Source organism: Apis florea, unplaced genomic scaffold, assembly GCF_048593485.1.
Source record: "Apis florea isolate Af1SG1 unplaced genomic scaffold, ASM4859348v1 contig_3787_pilon, whole genome shotgun sequence".
NCBI classification, from domain to species: domain Eukaryota; kingdom Metazoa; phylum Arthropoda; class Insecta; order Hymenoptera; family Apidae; genus Apis; species Apis florea.
This window is the reverse complement of record NW_028256853.1, coordinates 13198-28135: the sequence shown is the minus strand read 5'-3', so window position 1 is coordinate 28135 and position 14938 is coordinate 13198. Positions and strand designations below refer to the sequence as shown.

The window sequence follows — 14938 nt, the reverse complement described above, 5'->3', positions numbered from 1 at the left end:
TGTACACATTACGATTCTTTATGTAACGCGAAAGTGGATACCATTCACGGCATATGTTTCTCCTATTTCATCGGAGAATCGAAAAGGTGTTCTGGTCACGAAACAACGTTCAATGTTCGATTACTCTTATCGAATTACTCGACGCGTAACAAAAGCAAATCTGATAGAATTCCGCGATACAACGGAGGGAATATACACTTACCTTATCTGACATGTCCATGTTACCAAGATCCACCAGATTCAATCGATCGAATGCTTTATAGGAAACAGGATATTATTGATTATCGATCTTGCACCGATGCATTATCTTTAAGCTTTTGGAGGAAATCTTTCTCTTCCAGATAAAATTATTAAATGATAACGGAAGATAATGTTCTTAACGATTAGAGATAAATGTTTCTGCGGACAGATCGCTCGAGGAAGCGGATCACACCGCTTCGACTTCGATCAACGTCTGGAACCTCTCAGCGGGATTACGAGCGACCCGACGACTCGTTCTCCAGCCGGTAAAATTGTTCAAGTTGAAATACAGCAAACCAACGGCGTGCCAACGGCCGATATTTTTAGTTCTCCTTCCCTCCACCATCTATCTTCAAGTTTGGGTTTCCTGGTCGTTTTAGACGCACTGTCGAGACGGCGTGGTTCTTTCCGAGCCAACGAATAAGTTGTTGGCTATTGCTTAAAATTTTTTAAACGCGTTCTGTAATTCTTTCAAATTCTCCTTGACACTGAAAAGGATTGACGTACTCTTTCGTCCAACTCTTCCAACAATCCACTTCTTCAAAATCGATTCCCCCTTTTTCAGAATCACTCTTATCATCACACACACGAATGCTTTTGCTAATTGAGTTTTTTTCAGTCAGAAATTCTCTCGTCGGTATACTGTTAACGAACAGGAAATGAAAACTCGATCGTGAACAAGCGAAAAGACACCATGCATGCTGGAGCTTCTCGAGCACACGCACGTGGCTCCAAGCCGACTGACGAGATACACGCGCGAGGAAGTATCAACAGAGGCTGAGAGGAGTGGCTACCAAGCGAAGCGGAAGTGGAGGGTGATTCTGCGGGAGCAGACAGTGGTGGGGTAGATCTCTGATAGAGGGTATTCTTGGTGAATCCTTCGTGGACGAAGAAGACCACGCTCGGGGACCACGATATGGATACATGAGTCGCCGAAGATGGAAAAGGGTTACGTTTGACTCTAATAAGGACAACGTTGCATCGTCGTCATCATCCATAAATGATGATGATGAAAGTGATGATTTTTTTTTTCAACGTCGAATAAATAAAACGTTGTTTCCAATTCAGGTTAATGTTTTAGAATTACTTGAGAGGAAAGATCGAAAGGTTACGATTGTAAAATGTATTTAAATGTTTCTTTATAGAGCTGTAGACTTAGTCGAAGGATATGGGTCGATCGTTACGTATCTCTCTTATGAAATACAACGATAATACGAGACGAATATAGAAGCATAATGATGTTGCGGTTAAAAATAACTAGAATGATTCATTGACGATTGTAATTTTTAGATAAAAATATAGAAAAGTATACGCGTATGTTTATCGATCGATAATATTCTTTCATATCATTGAACGAAACGATTAATAAACTAATGAACGATTTCTTCTCATCAGGTAATGGGAGGATGTTGTTTGGAAATATCAATTTTACGAAATATCAATCAAGAAGATGACTTTTAACGCAACCACGTAATTCGAAGATCCATTCTTTCAGCAGCGGGATGGGAAAGATAGGCCAGGGTCGTTTGGAAGATTCGGTTTAATGACACACATCGCACCGGTTTCCTAGCAGAGTATCTTTGCGGTTTGGCCACGCCCAAACCTTTCCGAAGATTACACGAAATTACCTGATTTGTAGGTAAAAAAGCCAACCTCGAGGAGAGAGTCTTGTCGGCTGATTTTTATAGCAGAAATAAAGACCATTTTTCTTCTTTGGAGTGGCCTTGATAAAGAACACGAGCATTTTCTTTTATTTTATTTTTTTCGGAAACATCAACACCCGTGATGAAACATCGACCTATAAGGATTGACGGTCACAAAATTATACCATACGCGTTAACTTGAATATATATTTTACTGGTTCTTATCGTTTAATTGAAACAGCACCATGCTCGCTGGAAGAATCGAATGGTTTCAGAATTAATTCCCACGCGAGCAATCGCGAAGCCTGTATCCTTTTAAAGTTAAAGAGACGGTGAATGTCGCAGGAACCTAAGGGACATCGGTGTATAAATCAACGTCTCGGTTAATAAGAGCGAGAGAGAAGGAAAGAGGTAGACAACGAAGAGACGCAAACCGCAGACAGGAGAGTCGAGGCTCTCTCCGCTACTTATGCTAATGCCGGCAAATCAATTTATTTATATTTATTTATAGCATTCAAATGTTTTCCCAAGCTGTGTCTTGTTCCGTTGCTGGACCACCCACAAAAGAGAATTGATTCTGTTGCGGATCACGAAATTTCGTAGACTTTTATTTTACGGATGAGATAAAAATCGATATAACTTAATTGCTCAAGATTAAGTATTTTTTAAAATTAATAATAATGAAAAAAATGTATATTTGCTTAATAAAAATTTCAGATATAATATTAAAAATTTGAAAATTTTTAAATTTTTGAAAATTTAAACAATTAAAAATTGAAAATTGATATAAATATTTTTTTATTTTTCCATATTGTATCTACAATAGTTGAGAATAATCAATAACATTTGTCAAATCAAATCAAAGAGTCGTGTTATTGTTCAAGTAACATAATGTGCATTTCAATTAATTGATACATTAATCATTGTTTAACGATGCATTCTTTCATGCCTGGACTTGTAATTATTAAATTAATGTATTTCATTGAATGTCTCACATATCGGGCGCGGTCTCGATTCGAGACTTAGTCATATGATCCGAAAGGAGACGAACTTGTACGAAATACTCAGTAGCGTATAAAATATGATACTTTAACATTAATTTATTTTATTTTTTATTAATGTAATATTTATTATAATTCATGTGTAATATATGTTAAATATTTTGATTAGTTAAAATTTATATGTGTTTATATATATATATAACATATAATTGCGCTAAATTTTTTTTACGTATAATTTTAATTTTTAAATTTTAAAATTTATATCTATGAATTTAAAGCTTAATAAATTTTTTTATTTAAAATTAAATTATTAAATTTTTTTATTTCATATGAAATAGCAAAACTACTGTGACGCGATAAGAGTGAGTTCAGTGGCGTGGTCACTCGTAGGCGTAGGTAGTTGAAGTAATTAAAAGTTACGGTTTGTTGCGAGTGTTAAAGTTCTTATTAAGTGATCTCCAATTTCTAAAAGAATGATTAAGAAAATAAATTTTTCTATTTTATTGGCAGTATTATTCTTTTCTTGTTGCATTCAAGAAGGTAAATATTATTATTTGAAGTTGATCGTTTAGTTTTGTGATCTTAACCTCAAAATTGTCGTGAAACTTAAACATTGAAAATAACTTAATTTATTACACTACAAGAGTAACAATTGTATAAAATATTCAAATATTATTTATAATATTTCATTATAATTAATTATAATAATATAATATATAATTTTATATATATATTTTTTTTAATAGGATATTATTATATAAAATAATGAAAATATAGAAATATTTTATTATATGAAATAAATTTATCATTGTAAACAAAAATTAATTTAATTAATTCTATATATTCTTATAGGATTATCTATCAAATGCTGGGTATGCAGATCTGATTCAGATCCAAAATGTGCAGATCCATTTGATAATACTACTGTGCCTATAACTGATTGCAAACAAGAACCCGATTTAGAACATTTGCCAGGTGTGAGACCTACTATGTGTCGTAAAATTCGTCAAAAAGGTATGTTAATAATTTTACGTAATAAAGTAAACGTTGAAATAATTTTTATAAGTTAAATTATATTTTTATTCTCAGTTAATGGTGTATGGAGATATTTTCGTAGTTGTGCTTACATGGGAGAACCAGGAATTGGTGGCGATGAAAGATTTTGCCTTATGAGAACAGGAACATATAATATATTCATGGAATATTGTACATGTAACAGTAAGGATGGCTGCAATACAGCTTCATATAATCATGGAAGCATATTTGTTTCTATCATAGTTTTAGCAATTTCATTAAGACATGTACTTGTTTATACTTAATATTTTTGACCAAAGATTACATATAGATTTAATTAGAGTATATGTATTTGAACATATTTTTTTTTTATAACAAACATTCTTAACTTGTACTTACTAATGACATTCTTCTCGACAATCATACAATCTTTAGAAAAATATCATATATATCATTTCAAGCTAAATTGAAAGAATTACTCAAACATTATATAATATCTTATATAATCAAGTAGCGTTTTATAAACATTTGTGCCTTACGAGAGAGATAATAATGAACAAAATATTCTAAGGTAATTTTTAGATATCTTTTTATCTTTTCTCAGAGTATTGTAATATTTTATAGAAATATATTTTTATTAATATAATATACATTTTAATATAAAAATATATGTTTGTATTATATTTATATTTTAGATTTTCTTAGTACAAAGAATGAATATTATACTAATCAAGTATATTGAATTTATATTAACATTTAGCATACGTAGCAATATAAATAAGACTGTAAATTCCGTCCATTATTAAATCATTTAGTACTAGTATAAAACAATTGTGCTTTTGTATTTTTGTATCCATTTTCTGGTTAATTATTAAATGTCACAAAAATAAAATCATTGCTCGCATAATGCATCATTCCTTATACATTTTGTACATGTGTATGATAAAAAGAAATAAATAAAGATATATGGAAAATATTATGTGTAAGAAAATAAAAATCCTTTATATAACAGATGTATTAAAATATATTTTTGTTATACAGAAACGTTATTATATTGTACATACAAATTTTTTGGTGTGATTTTATATTGATCCTAACAATAGATTTGTTGAATTATATAATTAATTTTTGTTACAAAATACATATACAATTAATTACAATAATATAAATAGTTCTTAATAAATGTTACTTTAATATTTTTAATTATTTACGATATAATATAATCAAAAAAACGAAAAGATGAGCAAATATATATTGTTATTATTATTGAAAGAAACATCGAGTATCATTATAATATAAAATACTTTATTTTACACATGACGGAAAAAATACTTTCCATTGATTTAATGATCTATCTTATAAATGTTAATATAAAATTGAAAATCAATTTAATAATAGTAAATAGAACAAAAGCGCTTCGTTATATCTGCATTATATCGTAACTTACTTAACGGCTAAAAATTACTTGGTCGCGATCTGGCACAAAAATTTACTTTCTTCTTTCAGAGATAACTTCTAACTCGAACTCTCTAATAACCTGGAATTTTATTTCAGCCTAAGGATTCTAGTTTTATCTATTCAAAACTGGCAGATACTAATTTATTGGACGGTTCTATTATTTTGATTCTTGGCAGAAATTTTTGCGATTTCTCTGCCTTGGAATCGAGGACGGTTGAATAAAAGAATTAATACATTATGTATACATAAATGCGTATTATACAATAAAACAGATGCGTAATTCTTGTACAACTTGTCTTCCATTAAAAAATCACAAGAAGAAGAAACAGGTAAAAGAATGAAAAACTAAGCAAAAATAAATTTCACGAGAAATAGCTTATATAATATATACCTTTCGTATCCACAGATGTTTGCCTAAGTATTCTTTGGAACGGCATTATCGACCATGTGCTCAAATATTCATAATATTCGCACAGGTTGAAAGTAGGTTTATGGTCGAAGGAAAACTATGAGTAAAAGTCAAGCCAAGAATGCTCGATAAGTTTATCGATCTATTTTCTCTCATTCTCATTCGAATGACTGCCATTTCGTTATTTGTTGTCCTGATTTCGCTAAAGCCTGTTTCCACTGTTCACCGTAAGTTCCTCCTACATCTGGTCCGATCACAAAATGGCCAACAGTTGTTTTCTTTCCTAAAATGATACGTTCAAGTTTATAAGTAAACAATTCATAAAATTTTTGCAATAGAATTCCACCAGGATGGTTCACCTAGTTTATTCTTCGAAACGAATTTAACAACGAAGCTAACATCCTTCAATGCTCCCTGATACGGATTATCCGCAATCACTCTCGCCATTTCGGGGGCGAATTTCATCGACACACATGGCGCAAAACGATCACTTTTCCAAAAATGAGTCACTCTACCGTCATCTACCACGGACATCTTAATATACATCTGTCCTTTCAAAGCTTCATGCTCGTGCATCGTTTGTAACGAGCATCTCAGACGATGCAGAGACAGTATTAGTTTTTCGCTACCCTCCTCTTTCTTATCGGCCTTCTCTTGGCACAGTGACAATTCGACTTGGCCTTTCTTATTTTCCTTCTGTAACAACAATAAAGATAACTAAAACGATTAACTATGGCCAACGGATTACATATTAACATATTACATATTATAATTTATAATATCTAATTAAATAAAAATTATATGATATTTTAAAATTTCTGATAATTTACTCTTTCTTCAGCTCCAGAAATACCACTAGCAATCGGTCGCAATGGTCTCCACATATCTCCTGTCGACATGTCGCTTGAATGCTTAGCTTTGGGTGGTTTCAAAGTGAAGTTCTTCGGATCCAAAGAAATCGTTGTGGCACCTACGGTTCGCCTCTTATCAAACAATTTTCTTTCTGGAATTGTGGTTTCCACGGATTTATCGGTTCCCTTGCCGAAAAATTGACTGAGTAACTTGTTCTTCGTTGGCTCCTGATTCTCCGTAGAAGCACCTTGACCATCTTTTTTCTTGTTACTCTTCTTAGGAGATTCTTTAGTGGGTGATGTTTTCTCTTTCTCAGATTCCTTCTTCTCAGTCGCTATTAATGGTTTATCCTCGAGAATCGCGTATAGAGTCGCCACGATAAATCTGGAACCGCTTATCTCCTCTTCGATCACTTTCGTTTTACCAAATTTCTGTTTTATTTCTTTTCGCAAGTGAAACGTGAATTCCTCGTTCCATTGCGGCCACGACTCGTTTTTCGACGTTGTCTCGAACTTTTCCTTTCCTGGTATTAACTTCACCTGGAATAGAAACGATTTACTTTCCTTTCTGCACAAGTTTTTCTGTTATATATAAAGAGTTGTGAAGTGAGCAATAATTAATCTAATAATAAAAAATTATATAATTTGTCAGAATTATTCATACAAATTTTATCAATATAATATTGATTCGTAAATGATTCGCATGGAATTTTAGTTTTTATCTATTATTTATAAATCTCGCATAATCATCTACTTTGAAATTCTTCTCGAATCAATTAATAAATTCAAACATTAGAAACACTAAGTATATAAATGCATGAAAATAATCTCAACTTGACCATTGTAATTAATATATTTTAAATGCATTGTAAAGAGATAAGGAAACTCAGATTCCCATAAAGTAGTATTGTCTTGTAAGATTCGTGAGTCAATAAAGACAAAGTGGGCGCAGAACGCGATGATTCCTTCGAGTTACATAATGCTAGATAGCAATTCAGAGAGATTATAGTATCTAGTCCATGATACCTTGACTACGTAGCTGTTGACACGAGTAAAGCCGAAATTCTGCGGTAAGTGACGAGCACCAAGTATCGTCACATGCAGAGCTTTCTCGTTGATCGAATGAACGATTTTAATGCCTACTTCCGGCTCCAGATTCACCGTGCGATCCAACGGAGTGGACACAGTCTTGAAACCAGTGTCTATGAAACTCTTGATCCTCGCTAATGCCATGATTGCTTTTAATTCGTGGATATTCCCGATCAATTCTTATCTACTTATCGATCTTGAGCAGTGATAAATTCATCGACAGCGATTCTGGACTGGTATTCGCTGTAAACATAAAAAACGTTTCGTCTAAATTTTGTATAACCTCTACACTATTTCTAGATCTACTATTAATACGTGCAAGCTATAGTTACACAGTTTGCCTATTAAAAGATATATTTTCAGGTTAAATAGTATATCTGATCCGCATGAAAATCCCGTCCGAAATATTTCCTACTCGTTATGTACCGTGTTTAATCGATAAATACGATAAGTCAGTACAAATTTTTCCACTCGTGTCGCGACTATTAACACGAAACTCGCGTTAATAATCGAACTCGTGCCGGTGTTTACCGCGTCTCAGTGCAACGCTCTTTCGCGGCTATAGAGTGATAAGAACAACGGAAACGGTCGAGCTATGATGAACGTCAATGAGTAACGGTAAATTTCAAAGAGACTCTGCGATCGAGACTCTGAACACAACGTTCATGCTCTGTTTTCTTAACGATCTTGATTATTCTTTATTAGCGAACAAATTTGATGATAACGGCAGGTGATTGTATCAGCTGTTCCATCAACAGTGTATATAATCTTCTCGGATAAAGAAAAAATTCGCACAAATATGTCTATCTAATGATCGAACTTTCTCCAGCCAAGGAAAATTGATCAAGTTACCGGGCGTTGTCACCTGTTCGTTCCCAAGAAAAACCCGCTTGGAAACAGCGTACCTACCATAACCGCAATGATTTTGACCGGGTATGCGGTGTGGATCGAGGAAAAAATGGTCGACTGGCCAATTTTGATCTTTGTTGAAGCACTGATGGGTAATATTCACTAATAATCGAGTTTATGGTAAATATCCACTATAAAACGTTTGATCACTGTTTCCATGACCACAAAGATGAACGTAAACATATAGCGAGATAAAGATTGCGTCTTTCACTGGTTATACATGATGTCGCCATGCGGCTCGATCGCGATCTCCTTGAGTTTACTGCGCATCGCGTTTTAAGATGGAACGATGTGATTGTATATTGTAGAAATTTTTCGTTGAAACGTAGATAAACATGCGTTTATTTAGAATCGAAAGATTTTTATACGCAGAATCGTCAACTTCAAACTTCGAACGACGCGCTACCGTGGTATGCGGCCCGCGCTCTTGCGTGGGTTCCCTTTATAAGGGGGCAAACGGGCTGTGCAGGGACGAGTATAATGAAGGCGTTGTTTAAGGGGCACCGATGATGTGATGAGAGTTTTGATTTCATAAAACATTGATTTTGATGGAAAATTGATTTAAATTATGAATGAAAGAGTTTTTAAGTTGATAATATAATATATAAAATATAAAAATTGATAGAACAGATTTATAATTTTGGTATATCATTATTTACAATATAACATATTGATATTAATTCCTTTACTTTTTTAAAATTGTGTTTAACATTATAATTCAATTTCAAGTAATTTTTATTATAAATTTCATTTTAAAAATATTTATAATATTATATATGTTATACAATGTATAATATAATTGATATATAATAAAAAAAAAATGAATTTGTTAATTGGTTACAAGCATTTGTCATTTTTACATCAAAATGAAGTTTAATACTCATTTTTATTTCAGATTTGGAATTATTTTTGGTTAATTTTATAAGTATTATTTATAAGCATTAATTGTTTTAGAAAAATTTAGAACAGGATAAGGTTTGTAAAAATAAAAGTACGTCACTGTCGCAAAAACTGGCCAGTCGTTCTGAAGTAGAGATACACACCACTTGTACACTTCATCGTACAATCTTTATAGACTCTAGTTGGTTCCTGACGCTTGTTGCGCACACAAGGTCGCGCATTCATGGCATGTAAATGTGTGTGACTATGTTTCTGCACGTATACGAGATGTATGCGTAGTAACTACGATATAGTGAATGAGAATGTGTAAATACAGTGACGTATTAATGTCAATCGTCGCCCAACTTTTTCTAATATTTACAAATATAATTTTAAGCATAATTAATATTAATATAATATTATATTATATAATAATTATATTATATTATATTATATTATATATATAAAATAATATTAAATTAATGAAAGAAAATTTAAAAAGAATAGGAAAAATAATTTTTTATTTATTTTTTTATATTTTTATTATTATTCTTCTAAAACTTTTAAATTTCAAATTAATAATAAATATAATAATTTAAATATTATTATAATTTATGAATACGTTTTATTATAATACATATATAATATGAATGTTTTATTAATTAAAAGTAATAAAAAAGAAATTTATGAATAGTAAAAATGATTGAAATTAAATTGACGCGTAGTAGATCTAATTGTAATGTGTAACAATATCGCACAAACAACAGAATGGAATGCAGTATGGTGCATTGTGCTGCATAAAAAAACAAATCGCGGAAGAGGTATCTGAAGACGTGTTAAATACAAACATATAATATATTTTTAAATTAATCTATTAACTTCTTAATTAAATTTTTTAAACAATATAATAATATATCTTTTAATATCATTCTTTGCAAAAAGTACTTTGCATAAATTTAAGAAATTCATATAAATTTTTTTATTTTTTTATTTTTTATAAATATAACTAGTTAGATATTTTTTTCTTTTATTTTTTTTTTCATTAAAATTATTAAATTACATTATACTATATTCATAATATTTATAAATGTTTAAATTATTTCTTTTTTTTAAATAATCAAATTTAATTATTGAAAATAAAATCAATTTGCATCTTTAGAAATTCTAATATGTATCAATACATCTATCAATACGCATTTAGAATATTATTCTTCGTATAATAAACTATATTGATTGCACGTGATAACATGCAAGGATATATTTGACAGACATTAACCTTCATTATTGAATAACTTGTCATGTTTAGAATATTAGGAAAATATAACTATTCTTAAAAGAAAATGACATTTGTGTTTCAATAGTAGTATAGCGAAATATAAGATATATAAATAGCTAATTAATTAACAATTAAGAGGAATTTTAAGATCTATAATTTATAATTTTATGTGATTAACTTTTTAATAAGAATATAAATTTTTACTTTTTAATCTATTTATTATAAATCTATTTATTAAAATTTAAATAAATATTTATATTTTTAAATTTTAAATATTTATTTAAAATAAAACATTTTTGTAAAGTAAATAAAAAAGAAATTAATTTTGTTCCAATTTAAAAATAATCAATGAAAAAGAAAATTAATTAATTATTAATAATATAATATCCTAGATTTCAACTTTGCCTTCGAATAGATTTCCAGGTCTAATGTTTTAAAGTCAAAATGTTTCCTATATTCGTCGTTAGATGGCCGTACATACTTTCTAAACCCTTCCAACCCTAATAATGACTCTCCCTCCTATAAACAGCTGTTCTGCACCGCCATGGCGCACGCGACTTCGTGGCATCAAAAACGCTCTCGACGTTTTCGATTTTACCGGTTTGAAATAGTGTTTACGTGTCCCGCTTTATTGTATCACGCGTCGCATTTCCGGTCGTAGAACGGTTCTCGTGTAGAATGAGTGTAAAAAAAGAGTGTTCGTGTTTTGTGTCAAAGTGAGAATTTCAGGTTTTTACATTTGCGAGATCCACCGGTTCCACTGTCACTTCTGAGAGGTAAGTGATGTATTATTACTTCTTTTTTATATTGTTTTTATTTGCATATAAATGTAAATATCATACATATGATAGAGAACATTTATTCATATAACAATATACGTGATGACGTTGGTTTTCCGTACTGGTACGTTAGAAGTGGCGCTCATAAACGTAGCCTCCATCAGAAATGTTATAATTGCAATTAAATTTTCACGAAGATTATTCTCGTTAAATTCATTAAAATAATTTTGCGATTTGTTAATTTTGAAATAGATTGAGAAAATAAATATATACAGTAAATATAACGACGGACCTCGTTTTATAATTCGAAATTTTTATTGTCGATTTTAACATATGTTTATCGCTGTAATCAGGTAAAACATCGTTTTAAAAACATTCATTATGATATGACAGTGGCAAAAATCGATTGATTTATATAATATAAAATAATTAGAACATCTTTTAAATTGTTTGGTATAAATGAAATAATTTTATTAAGACAATTGTCATGTAAAAATTAGTCCTAGCTGGAGTGCCTTGTACGAAATATTATCAGGAATTCTTCAATCCTGTCGACAGGTGGCAGCACATGACTATATATTTGAATTAATTCTTAAGGGGTGAATTCAGGATTTTGATTTAACATTTATATAGGATTTAATATTTACAAATTATTTTTTTTTCATCGATTGTTATTAATATTATCAATTTATCAATTTTATTTCTTCTAATTTTGCACGATAGTTTAAAAGTTTCAAAAATATTATTTTTGTGATAAACTGAAGATTACTTTTTTAAAATAATTTTCTTTTCAAACATTGTTCATAATTTAATATAGATAATTCATAATACACGTTATGAAAATTCATATGAACATTTAAAGAAATATTTAAAAAGTCTTAAATCTTAAATATCAAATAAATTAAACATCAAAAATACAGATTCCATAATTTAATTATTGCAAAAAATATGTACAAATAATACAAAATATATTATACTTTGAAGTAATGTTCAGTTTCTCATTTCAACTGAGAAATAACGGAAAGAATATTAAAAAGTCAGACTGATGAGGAAAAATATCAACAAGAAGTTCAAAAAAGGAGAAATGAAACGAGACTGAAATCGTAGCGCATGATAACAATTTATGCAGCGTTACGACATCTCTTTATCCGTCTTCCTTTCCATTTTATCCAAAGAATGAAAGGAGACATCGAAAAAGAAAAACTTTCCTTTATACATATAATTCATGGTCTCTTTTCTTTTCTTACTTCTTACTAGTCATCCTTCAACCAATTTATTTATTCGCATTCGTCGCATTTATTTCTTCTTCTAATAATTTGAAAAACTTTAATCATAATTGCATCATTTCAACTGTTTGCGTATTCCCTCCATTTCGCCTTTTGTAATTTAATGGATTTAATACTCCATTTTCCAATCTTGCAAACTACTATCAATTTTCCTGTTGGTGGAATATGAAATTTTTTCCACTATTCTTTTAGATTCGTTAGATTATGGATTCCTTTGTATAATATAATTTGAAAATTCATCTATACATTTTGATATGAAAGTACACCAATTCAATACTGAAATAGATTGCAACAATCGGACAATTTTAGGCAGTTGTATTTCCGCTCATGAAAAGATTTGAAAAATAATTTGATATTTCCAAACACAAGCGTGATACATCGGATAATAATTTTTGGACACCCGGTATAGTATATTATGCAATAGATTAATAAAAACAATCGAGATTCTCCAAATGATAAAAGTAGATTGCGTGAATTCTTAAAAAATTGATAAAGGACTAACTAGGAATGATAGCTTTTATGATAAAAAGGTAAGTGTGCAAAAAGATGTCAAAACTTATGCAAACTGTGAAAAAAAAATGTTTTAAAAATATTTCGATCGACCTCTTATCGTATCATGTTCTCCTAATATAAAATCGACTTTTTGGACAAAAATTTTTCTATCGCTCGGCGATTTTCGAACTTATCCTTCCTTCTTGAACTACTCGTTTGTTTTTTGAGATATTAAAAAAAGGTTGGAATAAAAATTGATTGGTTTCGAAAGGGCTGTGTTCTGGTGCTCTCATTTTTTTCGTAGGTTGCCCCATAAAAAACTTCTCAACCACAACTTTATTTTTTTAAATGGCACCATATACTTTTTAAGGCATCAATCGATGTGTGGTAGTATTTTCTATAAAAGTACATGACCATTTATAGTAAAAAACTATTTGTTAAAAAGATATTTACATAAATTTGTTTATTTTTTAAACTATTAGTTTTTTGCTATATAAAGCTTAATACTTTTTTATAGAGAATGCCAGGAGATGAAAACAATGGAAACGTTAAAAAATGTATCGTTCCATTTAAAAAAACAAGATTTCTTTTTATAAATCCTACACGCTTCATCTTATAAAAAAATAAATGATATCAGGATGTTCCTTCTTCGAAACCACGTAACTTTTATTCGAAACATTTTTTAATATCTCTAGAAATAAGCGAGATACATCGAATTTTTGTCGAAAGGTTTCGATGTATTGTTCGAACACTTGGAAATTTCCAAGAATTTGACGTCAGTTCCAAGAACTTTAAAATTTCCGAGAACTCGATGTCATTTCCAAGAATTTCAAGAATTCCGAGAATTCGATGTTATTTCCAAGAATTTCAGAGGTTCCGAGAATTTGACGTCATTTCTTGGAATAATTTTTCGATCGACCTCCTATCGCATCATGTTCTCCTAATATAAAGTCGACTTTTTGGACGAAAATTTTTCTATTGCTCGGCGATTTTCGAACTTATCCTTCCTTCTTGAACTACTCGTTTGTTTTTTGAGATATTAAAAAAAGGTTGGAATAAAAATTGATTGGTTTCGAAAGGGCTATGTTCCGATGTAATCACTTTTTTCGTAGGTGGCCTCATAAAAAACTTCTCAAGCACAACATTATTTTTTTAAATGGCACCGTGTACTTTTTATAGCATCGGTCGATGCACCATAGTATCTTCTATAAAAAAGTACTAAGACACTTTTAGCAAAATACTTACCTTTCATAATACTTACCTTATACTTACCTTATGATTATCTTTTACTTTTTAATTGGGCATTTTTTCAGGAATAAATGTCTTTTTTTATCAGTTTACTTACATCTAATTATTAAATTTGATGTTCTTATGTTATACTTTCTTTAAAGAATTATTTTTTAAAATTTTACTTAAATCTAAAAGACTGGAAGGAATGTAGGAATAGGAAATAATGTTTTTTAAATAAAAAACTTATTTATTTACTAAATAATAACGTTTATTGAATATGATTTACAATTAGTGATTCATATTTAACAATTGATTTAATTACACTTCTTGTAATAATCTCTTATAATATATTAAAAGTATACTTGTTTTTTTTTATACTACA

General features: G+C 30.1%; 2 protein-coding genes and 2 long non-coding RNA genes across 8 annotated transcripts; 3 read left to right on the top strand and 1 right to left on the bottom strand.

Moving 5' to 3' along the window:
- Positions 1-975: 975 nt before the first annotated feature.
- Positions 976-2546, top strand: LOC147656391 (uncharacterized). Its single transcript, XR_015294524.1, has 3 exons — positions 976-1308; positions 1386-1554; positions 1636-2546. It is a non-coding gene; the product is annotated as an uncharacterized LOC147656391 (long non-coding RNA).
- Positions 2547-3223: 677 nt separating this feature from the next.
- Positions 3224-4874, top strand: crok (crooked). Its single transcript, XM_003689539.4, has 3 exons — positions 3224-3424; positions 3737-3898; positions 3974-4874. Exons 1-3 carry the CDS (start codon positions 3358-3360, stop codon positions 4201-4203), a joined length of 459 nt encoding a protein of 152 aa, XP_003689587.1. The 5' UTR covers positions 3224-3357; the 3' UTR covers positions 4204-4874.
- Positions 4875-4904: 30 nt separating this feature from the next.
- LOC100867076 (uncharacterized) lies at positions 4905-9079 on the bottom strand. 5 transcript variants are annotated; one of them, XR_015294521.1, is made up of 6 exons: positions 8615-9043; positions 7643-7948; positions 6596-7156; positions 6125-6461; positions 5748-6048; positions 4905-5435 (listed from the first exon to the last, which is right to left on the bottom strand). XR_015294521.1 is itself a non-coding variant. In XM_003689538.4 (5 exons), exons 2-5 carry the CDS (start codon positions 7847-7849, stop codon positions 5924-5926), a joined length of 1230 nt encoding a protein of 409 aa, XP_003689586.3. In that variant the 5' UTR covers positions 7850-7948; positions 8615-9079; the 3' UTR covers positions 4905-5923. The 5 variants fall into 5 exon arrangements, 3 of the variants coding, with proteins under 3 accessions (XP_003689586.3, XP_086771632.1, XP_086771631.1); XR_015294522.1 differs by lacking the exon at positions 8615-9043 and adding an exon at positions 8038-8195; XM_003689538.4 differs by having other exon boundaries at positions 4905-6048; positions 8615-9079.
- Positions 8052-9457, top strand: LOC147656390 (uncharacterized). The gene is made up of 2 exons (XR_015294523.1): positions 8052-8323; positions 8411-9457. It is a non-coding gene; the product is annotated as an uncharacterized LOC147656390 (long non-coding RNA).
- Positions 9458-14938: the final 5481 nt, after the last annotated feature.

Excerpts from the sequence above, each read along its gene's own strand:
- LOC100867076 (XM_003689538.4), bottom strand. The coding sequence starts at position 7,849 with ATGGCATTAGCGAGGATCAAGAGTTTCATAGACACTGGTTTCAAGACT. Across the intron at positions 6,462-6,595 it reads TTTCTGGAGCTGAAGAAAGA|AAGGAAAATAAGAAAGGCCA; the intron begins GTAAATTATCAG and ends TTGTTGTTACAG. Across the intron at positions 6,049-6,124 it reads CGTTTCGAAGAATAAACTAG|GAAAGAAAACAACTGTTGGC; the intron begins GTGAACCATCCT and ends GTATCATTTTAG.
- crok (XM_003689539.4), top strand. The coding sequence starts at position 3,358 with ATGATTAAGAAAATAAATTTTTCTATTTTATTGGCAGTATTATTCTTT. Across the intron at positions 3,425-3,736 it reads TTCTTGTTGCATTCAAGAAG|GATTATCTATCAAATGCTGG; the intron begins GTAAATATTATT and ends ATATTCTTATAG. Across the intron at positions 3,899-3,973 it reads TCGTAAAATTCGTCAAAAAG|TTAATGGTGTATGGAGATAT; the intron begins GTATGTTAATAA and ends TTTTATTCTCAG.